Below are 22,820 nucleotides of genomic sequence, written 5' to 3'. Positions count from 1 at the left end.
CAATTCCGGCAAAAGCCGATTTAGAATTTTTAAAATTTCTGCCTTACTGCAATGGTCATTCAAACACTGAAAAGGTTGGTTCGAATCCCGCTCGAGGCACGAATGTATGTGTTGCGTTGTCCTGTGCAGGTTGAGGCCTAGCAACGGACAGATCCTCCCGTCCAGCGAATTCTACTATTTGTTAGATTCGATATCGGAATGGGAATGGCCACGCCACATAGTTCGGAGAAGCCCGACGTTTCGGAGGAACATATCGTCTCCATCTTGAGTGCTGAAGAACAAACGAAGAAACCAGCGGCACTGCTGTACTTTCTTATTTCGAAAACAAAATAAATAAATAAATGGAGGCTTATGAGATCACCTTACTGTGTCCCCTCTACCAACTTCTTAATGCAATGTGATGACACCTGAAAGCCAGAAAATAAGGTCGTTACTAGGTAACGGCTCAGTAAACAAGTTCCCGCAGCAGTGAATGCAGAGGCAACAACAAAAGAATTGTTGGACGCAGTGTTTTCTATGCAGTCCATGTCGTAGAAAGTATGTGATCAGTTCTTCCCGGAACTTCTTGCTAACATTACAATCACGTTTTCACTCTAGTAAAGTAGAGGTCAAGTGGCTATGCAAAGAAATCTGGGTTCAGTATTCGGCACAGAGGATGCTTATACTCTCTGACATTTCTAGCGAGGTAAACAAGTGCTGATCTCATAATGGGCCACGACACTTCCCTTCTACACTCCCAATAATCCTGCGAGTCTATCCAAGATACGTCATCCATAGCGCTGAAAAGCGCCTTTAAATAAACCAAAAATGAAAGTGTAATCACGGTGGAGACTGAAGTCAAAGTTCATCCTGTTAATTACGCAAGACATAAAGACGTATTGGTGAGTGGAAGTACAGATCCACGCTTTCACTGTCTGGCTGCAATCCACTGGATATTGGGTCCCAGAATAGGTCTGAACGCGGTGAAGAGAAAACCCCATGTCCCTACCAGGGACCGACCTGTGCGTCCAGCAGGCAGCAGTCACTACACTGACTGAGCTATTACGGTTCACAGAACACACGGGGCCACTACTGCAGTGTATAGTTAAGTTAAGGTTGTGTACTGTGTTGCTTCGTCATATAAATTGCTAAGCTTCTAGTTAGGGTTTGTTTACGACACAGAACTTTATGTTTCTCAGTAATTCGTCTCATACGACCTAAGCAGTTTCCTACAGACACAAATCTCCTTCCAACCAACCCCCTCCCCTTTCCGTCATAATATTTAACCATCTCAATAAATACACGTACCAGCTGATTTAACATTAAAATTTCTGCATTCATGTGTTTCTTATGATTCTCATGTTAAACAGCGACTGTTCTCCCAAAAAACATTAACTGGCTGGTCTTCGTAGCAGAGACTTAATGTGTTTCCTGAGAGGTACGGACTTAATCTTCATATGTCTTAACATACGAAGTCCGTCGGTACCATGCGTGGAAGTGGGTTCGATACCTACACCATGGCCTCGCGAGTCGTAGCAGGTGACGAAAATGGAACGCAGTGCCTAGGGGTATAACTGGGCCACCCTCTTCCTCGGGGATATAATAAATCCGGGCACCTGGCCATTCAAGTTGGGGGGAAGGGGTCTCGAATCTGAGACAGTAAATATGGTCATTAGTCCCGCGCTGGCGAGGACCAGCAGCAATTGTAAACGAAATACCCGTCCCCTCGTCAGAGAGTACGTCCCACATCAACAAAGAAACTTGTGTGAAACTTGGTCTCTGACATTAAGGGAGGAACATGGACTGAGGGTGTTTGAGGGGAATATTTGGACCGAAGAGAGATGAAGTTACAGGAGGCTGAAGAAAATTGCATAATGAGGAGCTTCTTAACTTGTACTCTTCTCCCATTATAATTAGAATGATCAAGTCAAGGAGGATGAGGTGGGCAGGGCATGTAGCACGAATGGGGAGAAGAGGAATGCATATAAGATGTTGGTGGGTGGACAATATTAAAATGGATCTTAAGAGAGATAGGATGGCATGATATGGATTTATCTGGCTCAGGAAAGGGACCAGTGGAGGGCTCTTGTGAACACGGTAATGAACCTCCGGGTTCCATAAAATGCTGGGAAGTTCTTGAGTAGCTGTACAACTGGCGGCTTCTCAAGATGAGCTCAACTCCACGAGTAAGTGAGTGCGCGTTAACTGCAGATGGCAGTAGTAATCAGTGCGCACCACTCGCGTGGAGTTCAGCATTTCTGTACAAACGCTTGTGGGTCTCTTCCTACGGCTGTCAGCAGCTGGAATGGTAGGATGCAAGACTCGGAAAGGATCCGGAAGGACGCAATGGTGACTTAACAAGATTACTATCCCGGAATTTGCCCAAAGAGACTGAGCTGTACTAAAGCACGGACAGCCCGCATCTCGGCCGACACTGCACCGAGTACAGAGCGTTACCTCCACGCTAACCCGCTCGGCCAGAACTGTCTCCCAAGGGGTACAAAGTATCAGAGTGGATCATGAGAGGAATAAACGTACAGTGATACTGCAGCAATTTCGGTAGCACAATGCATGTAGCCTTTGCCCACTCAAAACCTAGTCCTCTCACATTTTCATTCTTTGCATTCAGAACTTCAACTAAGTGCCCATCCGCATATCTGTAACTTAAAGTATTTCAATTACAGTTTCTGCAGTGTAACAAAGAGTATTATGTTCCGTATTGCTAGTGGGTGGGACTAAGTCCCTTGTACTGCGGCCACTTCTCGCCTATTGTACCAGCCCCAGATGATAGGTGAGGGTGATTGTTGAGCAATTGGTGGAATGAAGATTGGCAGGGGAAACCGAAGTACTGGGAGAAAACCTACCCCAGCGCCACTTTGTCCACCACAAATCCCACTTGACCAGACCCGGGCCGCCAGCGACTAACCGCTTGAGCTATGGCGCGGTCCTAACAAAGAGTAAGTCGCGTTCTTTACTTGGACCGTGAGATGTATGCCAGAAGGTAAGGAGGCAGTGGTTGGAGCTGCACTGGGCGCGGGAGGGCGACGCATTCTAAGGTCCTGCTACATAATAACCCATTGCACTCCTTACAATAATTTTCTCGACGACCAAAACCACTGTTGAGGAACGGACAGACGCAGAAACAAGGTCAGCATTCGTAGATCAACGCTCACACCAAACTTCGTCGCGTTTCTTTGAGATGTCAAATCATACAAAAACACGTACACGCATCAACATCAATTTTGTAGGATTCAGTCGTGAAGGCCTGTTCCCATGGATATCAAGGTCATGTTCTGGTCATCACTGCCTCGGTCGCAGCGGAGAGCCGATAGTTTCCAGTTTTCCTGGCATGTTTATGTCTCTCCAACTACGTTTGTAACTTTTAACTTTCTTCTGATGTCAAAATGTCTTTCATGACCCGATCTAGCAAATCCTGGAAGTGGTATATACATTATGCGTAGATTAACTGTGGCTCGTGAGCCGCATGCGGCCCTTCTGCACCGTTACTCTGACCCGCGCAAATCATGTCGCCTTTTTTAATGGGTTAAATACAAAACACCCTGATGCATGCAAGGCACACAACTAACACCTTCACCATCCAATCCACGCCTCAAGAAACGCCACAGTCTGGTGAAATTGAACTGGCGTCTCGGAGGAATCTTCAGGGAGGAAAAATAAGCCAGGGAAGAACCCACATGTAACAGGCAGCAAGGGCTCCCAAATTTCAGAAAATTATTGTATCCACCTGTGTGTCCTTAAGGTTTGGCCACACTTCATGTATTACCACTGAGATCCATACATTTTCATTGTACTTGATCTTGTTTTGCTGGGAATATCAGCAAAATCCAAGACATGAATAATTTAAAAGAAGGAATAAGGGATGGAAGCCCCTAAGCAGGTGACAAGAGACAGTTTACAGGGCATTTAGCAAGAAATGCAATGTCAGACATGTGCATGGTCACGAACGCTAAGTGTGGAAACTTACTGATTATGTTCAAAAATATTTGGGGTACACTTTAAAATAAAATATTAATTTCTTGAATATGTTTCTCATTTTCTAAGCACTTGGTTCTTGAAAGTGTCATGGACTGAACTAACTCAGCAAGGGGCAGGCTTTTCATCTAAAGAAAGACTGGTTCCAAGCATTACAAGTTAACCCCTGTGAAGTGTGTTCATCTAAATATTGTCACATCACTGGAGTGACTATACAAGTATACAGGTTCTGGATTGATGACTGAATTCACTGAACACTTACAGATCACAACTACCAATAAGTACGACAGTCTCACTGAGTTATACGCTTAAAACCGCAGCATACATAAATTGGTGTTTTTCCTAACTGTTGCTTGGTAGCAGCTTCCAATGGCAAACGTTCATTCCCCTCCTCTGGGTTCCCAAACTGTCTCCATGCCTCACCTACCAGCTTCCAACAGCAGAAGCTCACAAGGACTGAATTGCAACAGTCCTTTAACTCACTCACTCAGCAACCAACTCTTTCCACTCCACTGACTGACTCCCAAGCTAGAGGTCATCTCGCACCAACCTCCTCCTCTTCTGACTACAACTGCTGCCTAGCGGACTGTGCAGTTTGCAGGCAGCTGTACACAGATCCATTACTTAGCAACAGGTCTACATATCACAATATTCATGATTTTCATTCATACCTCACAGAAAACGGAAGGTCGCGGGTTCAAGTCCTGATGAGTTCATTGGATTTTTTTTTTCAACTGACCTAATCCTTCTGGCCACACTATGGCCCTGGGGTTGACTCAGCCTCCAACAGAAATGAGTACCAGGAATTAATTAAATAATTTTCCTGGGGAGTAAAGCACAGCCGGCACGTAAGACTGACAACCTTACCTCCATCTGCGAGCTGATTGTCTATAAAATGTGGGGACCCTCAATGTCTCACAACCCTATGGGCCTTCACGGCCTGGTACAGGGATAGCTTTACTTTTTTTTTTACCTCACAGAAAACACTGTCTCCAAAACAAAGACTAGAGAGTTAATGCTGTTTAGGGAAATAATGGTGGTTTCTTATGAGAATCACGTGACATACAAAAATACATTCCATGGCTATAATGCTGAGTTTCTGAATGTTAAAACAGGAGACACATATAGTTAGCACAGTGATTTAAATGATTAATATTACCATATTTCCTGCTAACACTCACTTTAGATCCTGACAACATTAAAAAGGCTAAGGAAAGATGTACAACTCGCAGCAGAAAAACAGAATTAAGTGTTTTTGTGATGGCTTAGATTTTAACAAAATCCATCAAAGTCATTAAAAATGTCAACAGTTTAACAATTTTGTCACATTCACCACTACATGCTTCAGTCACACGGACCATCATCAGGTGGTTGCCCGTTTCATATATGTAGTGGGTGAGTGAGACAGTAAATCTGATTAAACCATTATCATTCTTATTGGTTTCAATCAATTTCAATAGAATTGAATTTACTTTGTTATCATATTGATGGCCTAAGTACTTTCAAATGTATAATACAGTAGGATTCAAAAAGGAAATAAAAAACTGATACATCTGGAATGACAGAAAAATCCCAGTTAGGGTAGCAGATCTCAGGGCAAAGTTTTAATCTGAGTTCTCTGCAACACAAAACAGTTCTAACAACCTGTACACGACGTTTCACACACACACACATAGAGGCAGAGGAGTATATCAGAAACATGAATAAACATCTGCACTGAATGGCACACACAAATGTTTCTCTAAAGTTCAGCAAAGTAAAAGTATAGACATTTCTGACATACACACATCACGCCTGTCATTGGGGGTCTGACAGTGGTGACTGAAGATTGTAATGAGATGCGACAGTGTACAGTTTGGTAGATTGTCAGAAACGTTTTGAAGAAACTGACTAATTGGGGGTAAGTGGTGAGCCCTATGCTTCAGACCCCAGGGAACAATTTTATGGCATGCCAGGTGAGTGTCATAGATGTAGGGATCTCACCACCAGTAACTGAGCCCTGGGCACCCAGCCCGTGGCTATCCCAGCTCTAGCAAATGAAGCAGATAAATAAACCCAGACTACAAGTTCAAAACTAACCAGACTTTTTCAAATACTGTTACAAATTCATTTTCTTCATTACAAAGAATATGAAATGTTTCCACACTTCAGTTTCAGTGCTATCTTCATTTAATTTGCAAACTAATACAGAACATTTTATGTTTTTAGAAATATATACTGGTATGGCATATGATGCATGTCATCAACCATCAAGCTAATAACTTCAAACATTTGATGAGACAGAAGCCAGCTTCATAGCTCAATGAACGGCAGTTTCATGCTGATATGGTTAAAGACAGACCGCCAGAAATAAAATCTGCCACTTGAACAGTAAAATTCATCCAGCTTTCAAAAGAACTCAGTTCCTTCCATCTCCCAATGTCTTATGTTACAGTGCCCTGATCCTGTCAGTGCTATCAGCTGTCATCACATTCAGCACAAACATCAGGAGTGACTTCTTCATTCTCTGCTGCCAATATTTCCACTTTATGCGGGTCACCTAGCAACAAATCCTCTCCCTCCCTCTATCCACATTTTTCCAAAGCTCTTCCACCTTAATTTCCTCCCACACTCCTCCCTCCTTCCTTTTGTGTGACATCTCTCTGAAAATGTTGTTCCCATCTTTGTCTCAGCCTTCCTCATGGACGTTTGCTGTTTATTTCTATGGTCAAAAACCTTCTTTGCAAATCTCTCCACATTCATTCTTAAATGTGTCCATGCCATCACATTCTCTAGTTTACTGACTTCTGGCTCTGATATATGCTTCTGTATTTCTATCTCAGGCCATACGCTAAGCGCCGCCTGATACAAAAACTGAGCATGGAATGATGACAAACAGCTGCGGTGTGAGCAAGCCCGGTCATAAAAATGAAGATAAATATTTACACTTCCAATAAAATGTGTGATAGATTAAAAATAAGAAGGTAATTTAATTTGTAAACACTGCCTGCATAATTAGAAAACCAACTTCTTAACCAAATACTTCATCACTGTACATTACTACATAACATACACACTTTCTTGCAAACTGCTATATTCTTAATGTACATGATGCATCTCCCATGTCTCAGTCTCCATGGAAATCTACAACTCAGTATCTGGGATCTATTTGTCAGACTTGATGTGAAATATAAACCATGGAAAGTAACTGAAAATTTTTCCAGCTACATTTTACAGTGTGCAATCATCACATGACATGCCGGCAGTATGACATAAATGCAACAGTATAATGCATAGTGTGCTTGAGCACACAACATAATATTATGCTATGCTAGTTTCTACAAACAAAACCAAGGACACTTTCTAAAGGATGGTGTAGCTTTCACCACAGCATAAAACTGGACAAATATCCTCCAAACTGCAGTCTTTTAGATTATAACACTTATTGTACTATGGTGAGTGGGTACCAGTGTTTCAGAGGAACACAGTGCATCCATCTTCAGGGTAGGAGTACTGGTAATCATTTACCAGACCACAGAAAGAATTCATAAATTTGAGGACAATGCGACTCTTCACTGTTGTGAAAACCTCAAATCTTATAATAAGTAATATTTTAAACGTCTTTTGAAGACAGGATGTACATTTGCAGTCCTTTTCTATAACTGTGTTTGAGGGCAAGATCAGAGAAATACCAGAGTTTGCATTAAAGACGTGCTGAATTTACCACTGTACTCTATTTCTTCACACAACACATCCAAATTTTACACCACTGTTACTGTTTACTGCAGAGAGAATGGGATGCCATGGCTCTTGTACATAAAACAAAATAATGTAACAAACAGGCAAACTGTAACCAAGGCAATATATATCAATAAACAAAAATATTAACAGTTAATTTTTTTATAAATGTCGTTTTTCTGTTTTCATTTCAGACCCAGAGATGTACCCCCAAACTTTTAAAAATTATCCTATGAAAGAACACATCGATCTTGATAACTTTCCACACAAAATTACTTCAGTCTCTACATATTAGACTAATGTCACCTCCTTAATCTCTACCATCCAGGAATAGGGACTGGCAGCCATACTTTCATTTTGCAGAATGGTGGTACAAAAGAATGTAAAACTAGGCCATTGGGGCATCTTGCTCCAGTAATGTGATGCACAATTGGTGGAAGCTGAGGAGTTTCCTGTATTACGTATTTCTAATTTTCAAATAATATTCTTATGTGTATTCATCAGTTATGACGCATAACTTGAGTTTGCCTGTTGTAACATCTGCAGCCAACTGGAATGACATTCACAATGCTGTCACCATCACCCAACCTCTAAGACAGGTTCACTTATTTAACCGTGGAGAACATCATTGATGATGATGGTGACAAACCAAAAATGTTCACTAGCTCGGTAGCAGGACGTACACTTCTGTAAACATGAAGAATCAAAACAGAATGCAAATATCCCATAGCGGACCCTCCAACTTTTGAACACAAAATCTTGACACTCTTAGACATCACTCAGGAAAATGTGAGGACATGCCAACAGCCTGGCTTCTGGCACTCCAGTAAAAATGTACATTTCCAAAAAAGTATCAGCAATAAACCACAGATGTCAAAGTCACATGACTACAAAACAGAGAAACAGATGAAGTTTATCATGACAATGACACTGAATATTAATCATGGAACACTGGTCCTGAGATGAACAGAAGCTTAAAACAGTCACTGAACATGTTATGTTAAATGTAACTGAGGCAGAGGAACAGGGAGAGATGTCTTAAGAACAACATTGGAATACAAAGACTCTTCATGCCTGCAACAGGGTGGAGATGAAAGAAAATGCAAGGAGGAGACAGCAAGAGATGAACACTTTAAACAGTTGAACTCAGTGATCTTTGTAGTGTTAGGTGAAAGAAGCGTTACAAACTTCAAGTAAAATGCCTTCACGCAGAATACTCGTAAAATGGAAACAACATACTGAAAGAACAAAATTATAATATATCAATCCAGAGAAAGCAGCAAGTTGGGAAGATCTCTAAAAGGGCAGATGGCTGCTTTGTAACATCTGTAAGACAAACCAGTCATAATATTTAGAAAGGCAGACATGATAACAACAAGAGCAAATTACTTCTTTCCAATTCCTGCATTATTTATAATTACATAATATAAAATGACGAACTGGAAAGGATGGGGAAGGTAAGCAATATAAAGCTGTCACGACAGCTGCTTTCTGCAATGACCTCTTGAATATGAAGCAGAAGTGCTGACCATTATGACATGATGTTCAGAACATCAATGTTGCATCATCTGCAGAAGTTATATACAGGGGGGGGGGAAAGAAATTCACACACAAACTCTCCACAGTGACTTCTTGTTAAAATACACTAATAGAATATAGAACACAACATATGCTCTGCACCTTTTTTTCAAGATATATGTCACTGTCAAATGGCACAAGCTATCATATGATTAAACCACTGACACCTCATAGCTACAACAGGTGTTCAAAGTGGCATCCTAGCACTCTGTCAAACACTTCTTGACAGTAACTGATGTCACAGCCACCTGAAGTCTTGCAACATCTTTGAAAGTCTGAGATGGACTGCATGACCATGCTCCTTCAGATGTCCCCACCATAAAACACTGGCATCCAATCCACTTTCTTGGGTATGTCAGTCATGTTCTGCTACTGGTGGACACCTTCCCCATAGTGCACTGCAGTTCCGCCATGCTGAAACCACAAATTCTTCTGCCTCACAGCTGGAGGTACACCTTCAAGCAGCCCTGGTAGAACATTTTCCATATCTGCTGAGCAGTCAACCTGCCAGGTAGCAGACAGGGGCCCATGACAATACCCCCAATAATTCCAGACTGTACCAAACACTGACTGTGAAATGGAGCATATACACACATTTACGGATAGCATGAGGATTATCCTAAGAACAGCTCATCTACAGTGCGATGATGTGTGAATTTCGTTTCACCGTGTATAGTCAACAAGACTGGATGTATGATGGAAAGGAAGTGTGACGAGAGCACATTCAAAATCCACTACAAGCTCACAAGCCTGTTGCGGCTTCATCGTAGTCCCACCAGGCCTCTTCACCTTCAGACTTTCTCAGGTATCATGAAAGTGCCAAAGACAAGGTCCCCAGTTTACTTCACCCTGACAAGCTTACCCTTATTTGAACATGTTCCCATCCTACAGCATGAATGGCAGGGTCAGGCTTCAGGAGGGACAGAGAAGGGAGGGGAAACTGCAAGCCTGGCACATTATAGCTGCAAGATTTGAGGTATTCACAGCAGCAGAAACTGATACTGGGTTGTGATAGCATGTAGCCTGGGTAGGAGACTACCAGCACTCCAGAGGAACATACTGCCTATATTTTACAGGTAGAAAATACACTCGTTCAGTAATACCCTGAAGACGGAGACAGTGTTTCTTCATCTACATGGTGTCATAACTTGAAACATAATATGAATGACTCAGATGGCAGTCACTACTCTGTGACATTCAGCGGGAACTTCAAAAGAGACTGGGAAATTGTTTCAATTTAATGGGCTCTAAATAAGATACAGCACTGAGATTACACGTATATTGCAGCAATGCTGCACCTTCACAATCTGCTACTACAGAGTTTAACACACCATTTCTTCTTGTACTCACCCAATGCCCCAGTTACACAAAGGTGATCTTGGTACGAGCCTGATTGATGAGCCACACATTCAGCTCCTCATACTCCTCCAGACACTCCTCCACTTGGTCAGGTGTGTAGCCCTTGCTGGCGCAGCGCTCCAGCACGTCTGCCATCTTCACCGTCTTGCTCTCTCCTGCCAGCTCACGAATCACACTGTAGATCCTGTCCATCACATTCTGGGCTCTGCAGTCACAGAACACGTTGCAGTCAACTGCAGACAGAGCTCACATTTCCACCCAGTATCTGCCATTCTGACAGAATTTTCATGGTTTTCTTCAGTCCCTACAGAAAAATTGTAGGCCCCACAGCTTTTCTGATTATTTACTGCTCTTCCATCATTTGGTACTACACAGTCTGAGATACTGACAGTGTCATTAAGGAAACTTACTTTACTTACTTACTCATGGAGCTGAGCCCTTCTGGAGGAGCCGCCAATTTTGCAGCTACTCAAGAATTTCCCAGCATTTTGTGGAACCTGAAGGTTCATTACTGTGTTCACTAAAAACCCCACATTTTCAAGTAGGTATCAGTAGCCAGTACAATGACTGGCTATGGGTAGAAGAGCCTAAATCTTCTTGAGCTATCTGCGACAGCATAGCTGGCGTTTCACTGCTAGCAGCTGAAGGGATTTCTCCCTGATTATGGTGTGACTCATTTGACAGTACAGTTTAGTAACTGCCTACTGACATACTGACATGTGTCACTGCATGATGACGATGACGATGAAACCACGAGAATATTTTAGATACAGTCTAGACAACAAATATCACCATAAGCCAGCAACACTTACCTTCCATGCCGATCTTCTGCATGGTTGAGGGAATCTTTAGACATCTCTGTAAGGCGAATGGCTTCTTTCACATCTTCTTTTTCAACTTGTTCTGACAGGCGCAAGCGAGCCTGAAATGTTTGCAACAATACACTAGACATGTTGCTGAGGATAATGGGGACTATATGAGCTAAAGCTACTTTAAGAAGCATTACAGTTCCTCCATATCATTAATGCAGGACACCCCACACCAAACATAAATTTTATGTAGTAACTCTCAGTAACTCATGCTATGTACTACCAAATGCTGGGAGGAGTGAACACAGTGCAGGAAGCAGGTGTGGGTGGCACGTCTCTTGAGAGGGGCTGAGGAAACGCACAAAGAAATTCGATCGGGATAGCTAGTGTCTGGGGCGAAGATATGAACCAGGGACATTGAAAAACAAAGGAGAATTGCCACTCACTTGACTGTGATGTTCAGGTAGCAGAGAAATAGTTGCCAAGACTCAAACAGAGATGGAAGGATAAAATTAAAATATAAGGAAACAGATTTTGGTATCAGGGATTGACTGAGCTCAGGAATGGGTCTCGCTTTTCAGCTAGAAGTGCTGAACCAGAGGGCACCAGTTCAGCTACCTATGAACTGCCTGTGTTAATATTCAAAATTCTGCACTTTCCTCAGATTATATTTACAGACTTAACGTGATTCTTCCAACAGATGGTTTGCACTGTAATGGAAACAGGATGCTGCTGCTGTATGTGACGTAGGAACTGAATCCTTAATTATTTACGTTACAGTACTGCACTTTGCCAGTTATATAATGTTATAATGAACAGTATGGAATGGTCCACTGACCTTCACATAATTGCACACTGTACTTACTAAAGCTGTTGAGAGACGCAGGATGGCTAAAAGGTTCCTTGCTGATGTGAATGTCATATCTTTCCCATTTCGTGCTTCCTTGCGCATCTCCACATATGAATCTGGAATAAACAAAATGGTTTTCCTTTACTCATAAGTGTAATTGAAGACTCTCACTCACTTTCCAATCTCTCTGTCTGACACTTAAGAAATTTTCCAAGAGACTTGAATGAATGAATGTATGTATGTATGAGGGGTAGGCTTTCTCGGCCCTTGCACCCCAACCTACAGTGGTCTATTGTTTCAAGAGACTTACTGCAAAATGAAAAAAGTTCCTACCAAGGGAACAGAATGAACTCGCCAGAGAACAGAGAGAAGATGGTACACTTGCCCACAATATAGTCTGTGAGCTCCTCTGGAATGACCGGTTCTTGCTTCTTGCAGAGCGCAATGTAGCGGCGCATGACCCGCATGTCCAGGGCCTGCACAGTCGCTGGTGGCTGCTTACAGTGCTGGTGCACGTACGTGATGTGTTGGGCCAGTCGCAGGTCATTGTCTCGATCTGGCCTGTCCTGTATGAGCCACAACAGGTCGAAACGAGACAGGAGGGCTGCAGGAAGCTGAATGTTCTGCTCCACTGTGCGACGCGGGTTGTACCTTCCAAACGCTGGGTTTGCTGCCGCCAGAATGCTAACTCGTGCATTCAGACTAGTCATGATCCCTGCCTGCAACAAGACAGCACATGCCGCAATGCCAAGAATTTCGTAAAGCACCAAACTGGTTCCACAAAATTACAAACTGTAGCAGCATGTGACGCACACCAAACAAATACTCATCCAACTGAAAGAAGGATCAGCGTGTACAAACACTCCCTCCAGCCCACCTTCATTTCATCAAACCCAACACAGCAGTTTGGGAATTACCTGGTTTGAATCTCGACCAGGCTACCACCTCCTTACGCTGCGTGAATTTTCTTGAGGTTCTCCTGATCTTTCCATGTAAACACTGCCATTTTTGCAAACCCTTAAGAATCCTGGTAGGGTCAAGAATTTTCTCTTCTCCAAATTGTCCAGACCAGCTCTGGGGTCCACCCAACCTCCTATCAAATGGGTACCTGGGGCTCTTTCCACGGGGGTAGGAGGGGGTTAAAGTGGCAGGGGCGTGAAGCTGACTACCCACCTCCAGCTAGTGCCAAGGTCAAGAAAATGTGGATCTATACATCCACTCCCCCATACACCTTCATGGAGTAGTGCTTAATCCATTCAGCCCACGGACAACTTTATCTTTACTTTCACATCATGCATGACCACCTTCGTGACACTTAGCACTACACAAAGTTTGTTATCAAAACAGCATCATTAAAAAGATTACAAATTAATCACTTATCACACACTCACTTATGGAGCTGAGCCCTTCTTGAGAAGCTGCCAATTGTGCAGCTACTCAAGAACTTCCCAGCATTTTATGGAACCTGAAGGTTCATAACCGTATTTGCAAGAACACTCCAGCAGTCCCTATACTGAGCAAGATCAATCCAATCCAATCCATACCATCCCATCCTATCTCTCTGAGATCCATTTTAATATTGTCCACCCACCTTTGCCTTGGTCTTCACAGTGGTCTCCTTCCTTTACAAATTAATCAATAACTTTATCAGAGGGTATCATTTCAAAAGTCAGGGACTACCAAAAATTTCTGTATGAAGCTGTACTTGTGAACTATGAGGCAAACTTTCAAACTCTAATTAATTATCTCAAATCTGTAACACTTTCCAAATAGTGTATCGTGCATAAAACAAGTTTAATTTTTCTCAAAAACCTTCGTTTGAAACATGTTTTGCTGTAAGTTTGAACTGCCTAGTATCTTAATCCCAATGACAAAAATCTCACCTTGGCAATTGAGATTGTCTGCTGCTCCATCACCTCATGTATGGCGGTTCGATCAGAGTCAGCCATCTTGTCAAACTCGTCAATACAACAAATGCCTTGGTCAGCAAGTACAAGTGCTCCACCTTCTAGCATCATCTCACCAGTCAAGGGATCCTTCATGACAGCTGCAGTGAGACCGACTCCTGATGAACCTCTACCAGTTGTGTACTGGCTACGAGCTGCCAACCGATCGATGTATGACAGAAGCTGAGACTTGGCAACACCTGGGTCACCCATGAGACAGATGTTGATGTTGCCTGGAGCAAGAACAACAGGTAATTATGTATGATTTAACGTTTTTGGAGTGGTCACTATGAAGAATGCTGTCTTCTGGGATGTGGCGCTGTGTAGATCTTGTGTGAACCGACGTTTCGCCTTCATCTTCAAGGTAGAAAAATCCGTGAGCGAGTAACCAGTGCAAACAGGTGGCTGCAGAGTGAGTCTGACTCAGTCTGCAGCTACCTGTTCAATGTGGTTCCTCACTTGCGAATTTTTGCACCCTGAAGATGGAGGTGAAACGTTGGTTCACACAAGATCTACACAGCGCCACATCCCAGAAGACAGCATTCTTCAACATGCAGATTATATGAGAGGTGATGCACATAGAATACCCTGAAGGTAGATCTAATAATGTGCACATCTGCTGGGTAGCATGGTACAGAAACAAGAACCCTAGCAATGTTCGAGTAGGGTGCTGACTTGTTATTTTGGTTGCAGACATGCAGCCCTGTTTTATATGTACACTTGTTCGTCTCTGAGTACTGTGATTTACGCCCCCCTCCACCAAAACACTAAAAGGTCAGTAGGGTGTTCAGTGGCTAGTAAAGAGGCTAAAAATATGTGACATAAATTCATGAGAATATCTGACAAGCCCGTTATGGAACTGGAATAACAGATCATGATTTGGTAACAAAAACAACTTCATACTTTGACTCTCGTGGGAAAGTCTTTCCAACTTGGCTCAGATCCCAAACTTCCTCAATATGAGGTGCAATACCTGTACAAGTTTAATGACATTTGGAAGGGTAAGCCAAGCATACAGACAGAATGAATATCCACCATCTAATGTTTATATTAAAAATGCTGGATCATGACTGAGACTTGCTTGTTCCGACACACCCACTAGATTATGTTCTGCCTTTTTCCTAAAGATGGAATTGGCATGAGCTTCTTAGTTACAGAATGATGATGCTGGATAATGTTCAAGGTATTAAAACTAACTATGATACGCCTTCATCAAGAATATTCTGGAATGGAGAATATCCTAATTACATGGCCAGGGCATTTTACTCCCTTTTCAACTAAAACAAAAATAAAGAAATGTCATTAAATGATTCTGGGAAGTATGGAATATCAAAATATTACAAATACATACAGCATTTTTAAGAGCATACAGTACTCATTGGATTAGTTCCCAATGGCTTTCACTTAGCATGCGCACTTCGTAATGATGTAACACCCATCAGATAAAAAGCTGATACAGTGCTGCAACAGGTGATCACATAATTTTCTCACCTCGTATCTTCATTCCCTGAGGTCGACGGTCCACACCACCCACGAGCAGAAGCAGCAAAGCTTTCTTCACATCTTCATGTCCATAGATCTCAGGTGCAAGGGAGCTTGCCAGAAGGCCGTAGAAGTCTTCGTGAGTTAATTGCTGCACTTCTTCTGGTGTCAGGTCTGCGGCTGGAGCTTCATCAACTTCTGTCTTGTTCAGGTGCACCACACGCTATACAAATGCACAGAGCTATAGGAGACCATGACATAGGTATCTTTGGGGTACATGAAGAGCTGGACAGGACCCAGAGCCAGTATGGATGCAGTAGCACAGAGAAAATCCTTGTCAATATCAAAAATTGAACCTGTGTTGCTAAGTCTACAGCCAAGTGCTGCTGATGCTGCCACACTTTGTGAACTAAAGGCAGAAGAGCAGCTCTATGTCCAGTCCTTCTCTCACTACTATCGCACGTTCTGACATCCTCCTTAACTCTGTACAACCATCAATGAAATATGAAAGCGCTTTTGGGAAACAACTTTACATTTTAAACAGGGAGAAAACAGAAAGAAATCTATAAACAATGAAGAGATAAGAACAGATAAAACCATAGAACAGGGGACATGATAAAAAATAGGACAAAATTTAGGGACTGAAAGTTTTTATGACATTACATGTGCATCCATAAACGTCTCAGACAGTAGACCCTGGGCTATCTGTCGGAACCCGGTGCGCAACAGGGGAAGGAAGATGCCTGAAACTGAGACGTGGTCACCCGGTAGAGCTTGGCGAGTAGTCTCGCCACGACACAGTACAGTAAGACTGCGAGGGATGTTCCCGACAGGCACAGCATCACTCTGCAATACAGACATAAGCCAGTTCTCACCTTCATTTCTTTCTCTTATTTCATGTCCTGCTGCTTGTGCAACTTTCACATTTTAAAGCGCATATGTACCACCTGCTTTAACACTCAGAAGCTCTATATTTCCACCACAGCACAGTACAGTTATCATGTGTTTCATACAGTTCCCACAATAAACAGAGAATATTTTTCTAGACAACATTAACCAGCTGGTCTTTCAAATGGAGGCAAAGGGCGTTTACTATGAGCTAGAAACTGAGTGTTTATATTATGTGAGTTACATGCTTCAGAGGTGACCTGCATCTCTAAAACACATGCAATACCATGGTTCATCACCATCTTATTCATGTCAATATGCCGCTGCAGATGCCTTCACTGTGTTACTCTCAGCTATCACAGCTTTTCAGTTATGGTTTTCATGCACTTAGTAATTATTCAGTGCCTCAGAAAATAGTTTTAAAATTCATGTTCAGTAAGTTCCACACTGTCTAACTTGGGCCTCAAAATCTGTTCTGAGTGTCACGGCTGGTCTAACCATCTCCTTTCAACTTTAAATATTTGTAAACATCAAGATTAAAATCAGATCTGCAACAAGCATGAACAAATAGATGCACAATGAAGACAGCTCCACTAAGACAAAACATGCCTGAAAAACGGCAGGAGTTGAATGTCACCGTTCATCACAAACGTCTTTATCAATAAAATTAAACAGAAAGGTGGATCCTATTTCTCATGATACAGATTAGCTTCTCCCAAGATGAGTGGGGGCCACAGAAAACTGGGCCAATACATGTATTTTGTCATCTGGTACTGAAATTTACAGGGACAGAGAAGGACAAAACTTGCCAGCTGTCAGTACTGTGAGAAGAGAGGAACTCACATGCTCCTGAATTCGCAGCTCCTGGAACTTGATGAACTTGGAGCCACGGGTCTGCAGATAGAGGCGGCCGCCTGCCTTGTTGACTCTGCAGTCCTCACTTGGACACATAGCAAGAGGCATGAAGGTGAGTGAGTTCACCTGTTAAACATAACAAAAACTGTAGTCAGAAGGAAAATGAAATTTTGAGAGACAAGGGTGTAGATGGGGGACAATTAAAGACAGAGTGTGAGGGTGTGGGCAGGATTTCTCTAGCCGAGAACAGGGTCTGGTGGAGCCTTCTGTCAGTAAGAGGTAATGAACTACATATGGAATTTCACTAATAATATATTTACATAAATGAACGTACATGTGAAGTGAAATGCCCCGTCATCAGATCATCCACCTTGAAACTTAGATATAACATAAGCCATGTCAAAGCTCAGGCAGATTGGTCACCAGCTTCCCACCATGGCAGCCCAGCTTCTATAGCAGATTACGTCATTTGGGATTTGTGTTGGATAAAATGGCACCGGGGCAGGTTTTCTCCAAGCGCTTTGGTTTCCCCTGCCACTTTTCATTCCACCAAATGCTCTATACTCATCTGTGTTCCAGGGCCGGTACAATAGGGAAATTAGTGACTGACAGACCAAGTGGACTAGTCTCACCCCACTCCATGAAAAAGAAAACTGGATACAATCTGTACTGAAGTCACAAATATAAAGTTTCACATTATGACCTTAGCCAATCAAAAAATACACTAAACCCTGCGTAAATGTTTTCTCCTTTTCATGGTATCATCACAGACTTACACCTGCACATCTTACCGGCTGATAGGTTTCTGCACCACACTGGTCACAAGTGTATGTGGCGACCACCATCATTGGTTTCACTTCAGTACATCGTGTCACTATGCCCCGTACTGTCACCAACTTGCCAATGTGTTCTGCCTTCACATCTCGAACTGGAATTGGCTTGTTCAGGCTCAAGTCTTTGAAATATATTTCACTGCAATGACAACCATAGTGAGATGAAATGAGGTTGGAAAGACCATCTGTACTCCACAATGAAGTGCACAGGATTCCAAGTGATAGTCTTTGCTTACCTGCATCTAGTTTATAAATGATATTTTGGTAAAACAAGATTTATTAGATAAAACTAGCAAAATTCATGTTTCGATAGCAGGGGCGGCCCGTGTATAGGCACTGCGGAACTGCAGCACCCCCAATTTCCACTCGATATTATCGATAACATTTATATAATGAGTCCTTCTTTCTTTATACTTGTACAATACAATATATAATCCTTAAGCTTAATGTCAGTAGCCAAATCTTTGTATGGAACTGTGAGTTTCACAGTCCCAGCGGCGAGGTATTCGTTGACTGTGCGCATACACACATAGGAAGCTACGCGCGAGGCTGCAAGGGAGTGGGAGCACTGCAGGAACGACAGTGCCGGTGGAAGGTAGTTTTTTTTTTACTCCGTGTGTGTTGCACTTAAAAACTATGAGTTCATTGTAGAATTAGATTATTATCCTGCTTCCAGCTATTCTATTTGATTAATTTTTTTTTCGGTTCTTTTATTTAACAGAAAACTTTAACCATGGCCTTGCATCCCCGAGAAATAAGTTCTGTGACTGTAAGTGAACTTCAACAGCTTAAGTTTTCACAACTGTCTCTCCATGAGAAACATGCAGTTAAGAAAAGAGGTCGTTTAACACCTGATATTCTACTATCTCAGCCAGGCATAAGCAAGAACAAGAAATATATTCGTAGCTTTAATTCTGAATGGTACAAACGGAAAAGTTGGCTTTGCGGCTGTGAAGTAAAAAATGCACTGTTTTGCTTCCCGTGTTTGCTGTTTGGGGGTGATGTAACATGGACAAAAGATGGTTTTAGAAATATAAACAAAATGAAAGAAAAAACTGAAAAGCATGAGAAGTCAAAGAAGCACGTTGATAATGTAGTTTCACTGTCACTTTTAGGAACCGTAAGTATTAAGGAGAAACTTAGTGAGGCATACAGACTTTCAATGAGCATAATATAAAAGTTAAAAAGAATGGATTTCATTTTTAAATGAATAGATCTAGCTTGAACTGTAACAATTTAGGTTAAAGTAAGTAAAAAAGTTTGATTTTGTTCTTTTAGGATTTTATCAAGTTTCTGAATAAATTTTCTTTTTATGCATGTTTGGTTCCTTTTATACAATTTTAAAACAAAGGCTACAAATTTTCTGGAGCAGCACCCCCACTAATTTTAGCTACGAGCCGCCACTGTTCAATAGTGTAATACCGCACAATATAACTCAGAACAAACTCTCAGAGACAGTTCATAGGATTATGAGGGGCTGTAGTGTAGGCTCTCTAAGAACAGATAAAAATAAACCAATCAAGGTTATACAACCCCCCCCACATTTAATTTCATCAAAATGTGATTAATGGTTTACAAAGTACACAAAAAGGCATATTCATGACCTTAGGTAAAGTACGCTATACACTGGATCAATATGGCTGAAAACTGGAATTGTCCAACAACTTTTAGTGAAAGTTCTGACTGTCAAATTTTAAAGATGTCCAACACTTCAAGCACTGACACTAGGCCAGATGCCCCATATAAGGCAGTCTTTCTTTTGTCAGTAAAGCATAACTACAATATTGCAAATATTTAAACTGAGAAGGATGAGTTGCATGGAGAAAGCAACAAATACATGCCAAATTTTGAGAATAAATCACCAAACTGTATTTTATTATGTTTGGTTTATTTAATGACTGTTTTGTCAATGATCAGTGAAAAATGAAATGGAAAACATGTGAAAGGAAGCAGTAACAATGTTCCAGTTTGGTTCACTATCTAGGCATTTGCCTACACAGACTGAGGAATACTTCAGTCAGGATAACCAATCTCCTAGGCTGAGATTTGAATCTAGGACACCCTGAACAGAAGTCAGACATGTTATCACTTGCTTGGTAACCTCCTCTGGAGGTCAGATGAATATATGTTCCCCACAAAGCAATAGCAGTAGTAGAAGGACTCTGGACATTAACCCAAACTCACAAGCGTCTCATGAGCTCTGGTGGATACTTGTTACGTGGGTCCCTCTGTTCACCAGGCTGATGCAGGCGCTGCTCCATCAGCAGGCGATGTTCTATATACACATCAAGCGAGTCCTTTGCTGTCACCTAGCAGTGACATATAAAAACATTAATTCCTCATTTCTCTTCATATCTGTTTATATAAAATATTTCTTTCTTTGCCATCTCTTTCAAACTGACCAGCCTACTGATGCCTAGGACTATACATAGCATAATGCAGCCACTGCTTTTCAATGTTAGGCATCCATATGCATATAAAAATCCCCTCATAACCTAAAAGCCTTATCACAATATCATGTAACACCACAGAACTTATTAAAATGCTGATGGCAACAAAACTGAACTAACCTAATGACAAAATGGTATATTCCATACATCCAACTTCCAATGTAAATTTAATTTATGAATAGCTTCACTGTTTCGTGAACAAACTTGTCCATTTTTTCCAAGACCTGTAGCCATCTGAACATGTGTTGCATTCTGATTGGCTTTCAATTTCTGTATAATATTTGGCTTCTGTCTCCCATTTAATTGGAACTGACACCATATTTTGTTTAAATCACTTTACACCACAACACAAAATCACGTGTACACACGTCACCAACTTTGACAGGCAATGGATCAGATATTTTGCAATTGAAAGGGGTGAAACGGACGTTCACTAACACCCTTCACTTAGCAAAACATGGACAGCAAAACTGTGGAACCAAAAATGATTTTGAACATATTAAATGCAAAACACCTATATAAAAATCTGAGTAAAACTGGCTTCTAAAGGGAGCAAGATTTTTACACAGCACCTTTTATGAGCAAGAAATTTAACATTATCATTTTCGGAGCTTTGGCGACAGTTCAAAGAATCTTAACTTGTTACAAGAGAAATAAATGCCTATATCAGAGACACAAAGATAGACTGTATTTACTTAATTTAATGTAACTTTGAACCTGACACTTTTGACACCAGAATACCATTAGGGGTGCCTTATCTGTCAATACATTGGTAAAGTTGCTCAAGGATTTTCATTAACACGACTGCACATATATTCTAAAAACTCACACTATGCTTAGTGAAACATGTGAGGTAACAGCACTGGATTTCATTAAGGAATTTCAATGGTCTTGGAAAGTTCCAAATTCAAAAATTAATCTGTAAAAATGATATGTTTTTCTGCACACTGATTATAGTGCGGTGTGTGGTGTGTGTTGACTTAAAATGGTGAACTCTTCTGTATCAATAGAGATGGCATCATTTCTTTTTAAAAACTCAAACAAATTGAATTTAGTGCTCATACAGGAATACAGAAGGCTGCAAACTTTTAAATAGGAACACAATGAATTTAGAATTTAATACTTACTTGAAGTAATGTTATTGGGTTTGTTTTTTCATGTCACCTCTGTCCTGGTTGGGGTTGGGTCTGCTGACATCACGGGTACATATAATTTCACTTTATGGGTTCAAACTAGTGTTTTCAATTGCCAGGCCCCTCTGTACGTGCCATGCAGATGACCACACAGACAGTAACTATTCCGACACTTCTGTTCAACCTCAGACACCTTACACCTATCCACCAAACTACACAATGTCACATCCCAAAAAATAAGGGTATTTCAGGGGGAGGGCACGTCAAGATATTGTGACTCTTACCTCTCGTTGCTTGTAGTCTGGCAACATCTCATAGACAACTTCAGATGCAATGCTGACATATCGACGTGTGTTGTTCACAATTGCTTCTGCCAATCCACTATCAAATTCATATACATCATCGAGTTCAAAAATCAGGGCCACCTGGCAAATCAAACAGTACACAATAACGTCATGTCTGGGCTGCAAATATTTGAACCAGGCACCCCTATGCAAATAAATGATCTTCAATTACAGGAGAAAGAGTCAGATCACAGGAAACAATGTGTTGAAACACCTGGGGCAGAATGCAAAATGTAAGATTTTCAGAATGATCTTTCCAATACAAAATGGGAGAGAGAAAAGATTTTGAATGACCAGAAAGAAATTAACAGTTTGAAGTAAGAGTAGGCCACAGGCCTAATTCATGAAGTTCAGAAAAAGTTTTCTTTGGCAGTTGACAGATATTCAGCCAGGTATGGATGTTTCCTGTTATGGAACTCAAACCAACGTCACCATCAACAGAACAGCCTATACCCAGACACTACCCATAGTTTCAGTTGCTCATGTTGCATCTGTAGAGGGCATGTGGTAGCTTAGTTGGTCAAGACACTATGCTACAAGCCAGATGGTCATGGGTTCAAGTCCCAATGAGGTGGATTTTTTCAATTGACCTAATCCTTCCAGC

At 41.6% G+C, this 22,820-nt stretch overlaps 1 protein-coding gene across 6 annotated transcripts in view; it reads right to left on the bottom strand.

The window, feature by feature from the left end:
- Window positions 1-22,820, bottom strand: part of LOC111865460 (DNA replication licensing factor Mcm7) — a 45,336-nt gene that overhangs the window by 17,916 nt on the left and 4,600 nt on the right. For 2 of the 6 annotated variants that reach the window (XM_023853528.2, XM_023853527.2), the window contains exons 3-13: window positions 22,157-22,297; window positions 20,474-20,598; window positions 18,248-18,428; window positions 17,445-17,582; window positions 16,377-16,559; window positions 15,723-15,936; window positions 14,169-14,464; window positions 12,671-13,004; window positions 12,301-12,401; window positions 11,439-11,548; window positions 10,618-10,831 (exon numbers count right to left, since the gene is read on the bottom strand). In XM_023853528.2, coding sequence (XP_023709296.1) covers window positions 10,630-10,831; window positions 11,439-11,548; window positions 12,301-12,401; window positions 12,671-13,004; window positions 14,169-14,464; window positions 15,723-15,936; window positions 16,377-16,559; window positions 17,445-17,582; window positions 18,248-18,428; window positions 20,474-20,598; window positions 22,157-22,297 — 2,025 coding nt within the window. In that variant the 3' untranslated portion in view covers window positions 10,618-10,629. Of the gene's footprint in view, window positions 1-7,666; window positions 9,838-10,617; window positions 10,832-11,438; window positions 11,549-12,300; window positions 12,402-12,670; window positions 13,005-14,168; window positions 14,465-15,722; window positions 15,937-16,376; window positions 16,560-17,444; window positions 17,583-18,247; window positions 18,429-20,473; window positions 20,599-22,156; window positions 22,298-22,820 lie in introns of those variants that run through there. The other 4 variants (XM_023853525.2, XM_023853524.2, XM_023853526.2 and 1 more) reach the window with 4 other exon arrangements.

Source organism: Cryptotermes secundus, unplaced genomic scaffold (genome assembly GCF_002891405.2).
Source record: "Cryptotermes secundus unplaced genomic scaffold, Csec_1.0 scaffold454, whole genome shotgun sequence".
NCBI classification, from domain to species: Eukaryota; Metazoa; Arthropoda; class Insecta; order Blattodea; family Kalotermitidae; genus Cryptotermes; species Cryptotermes secundus.
The sequence above is the reverse complement of the archived record's forward strand: the minus strand, read 5'-3'. Positions and strand labels throughout refer to the sequence as shown.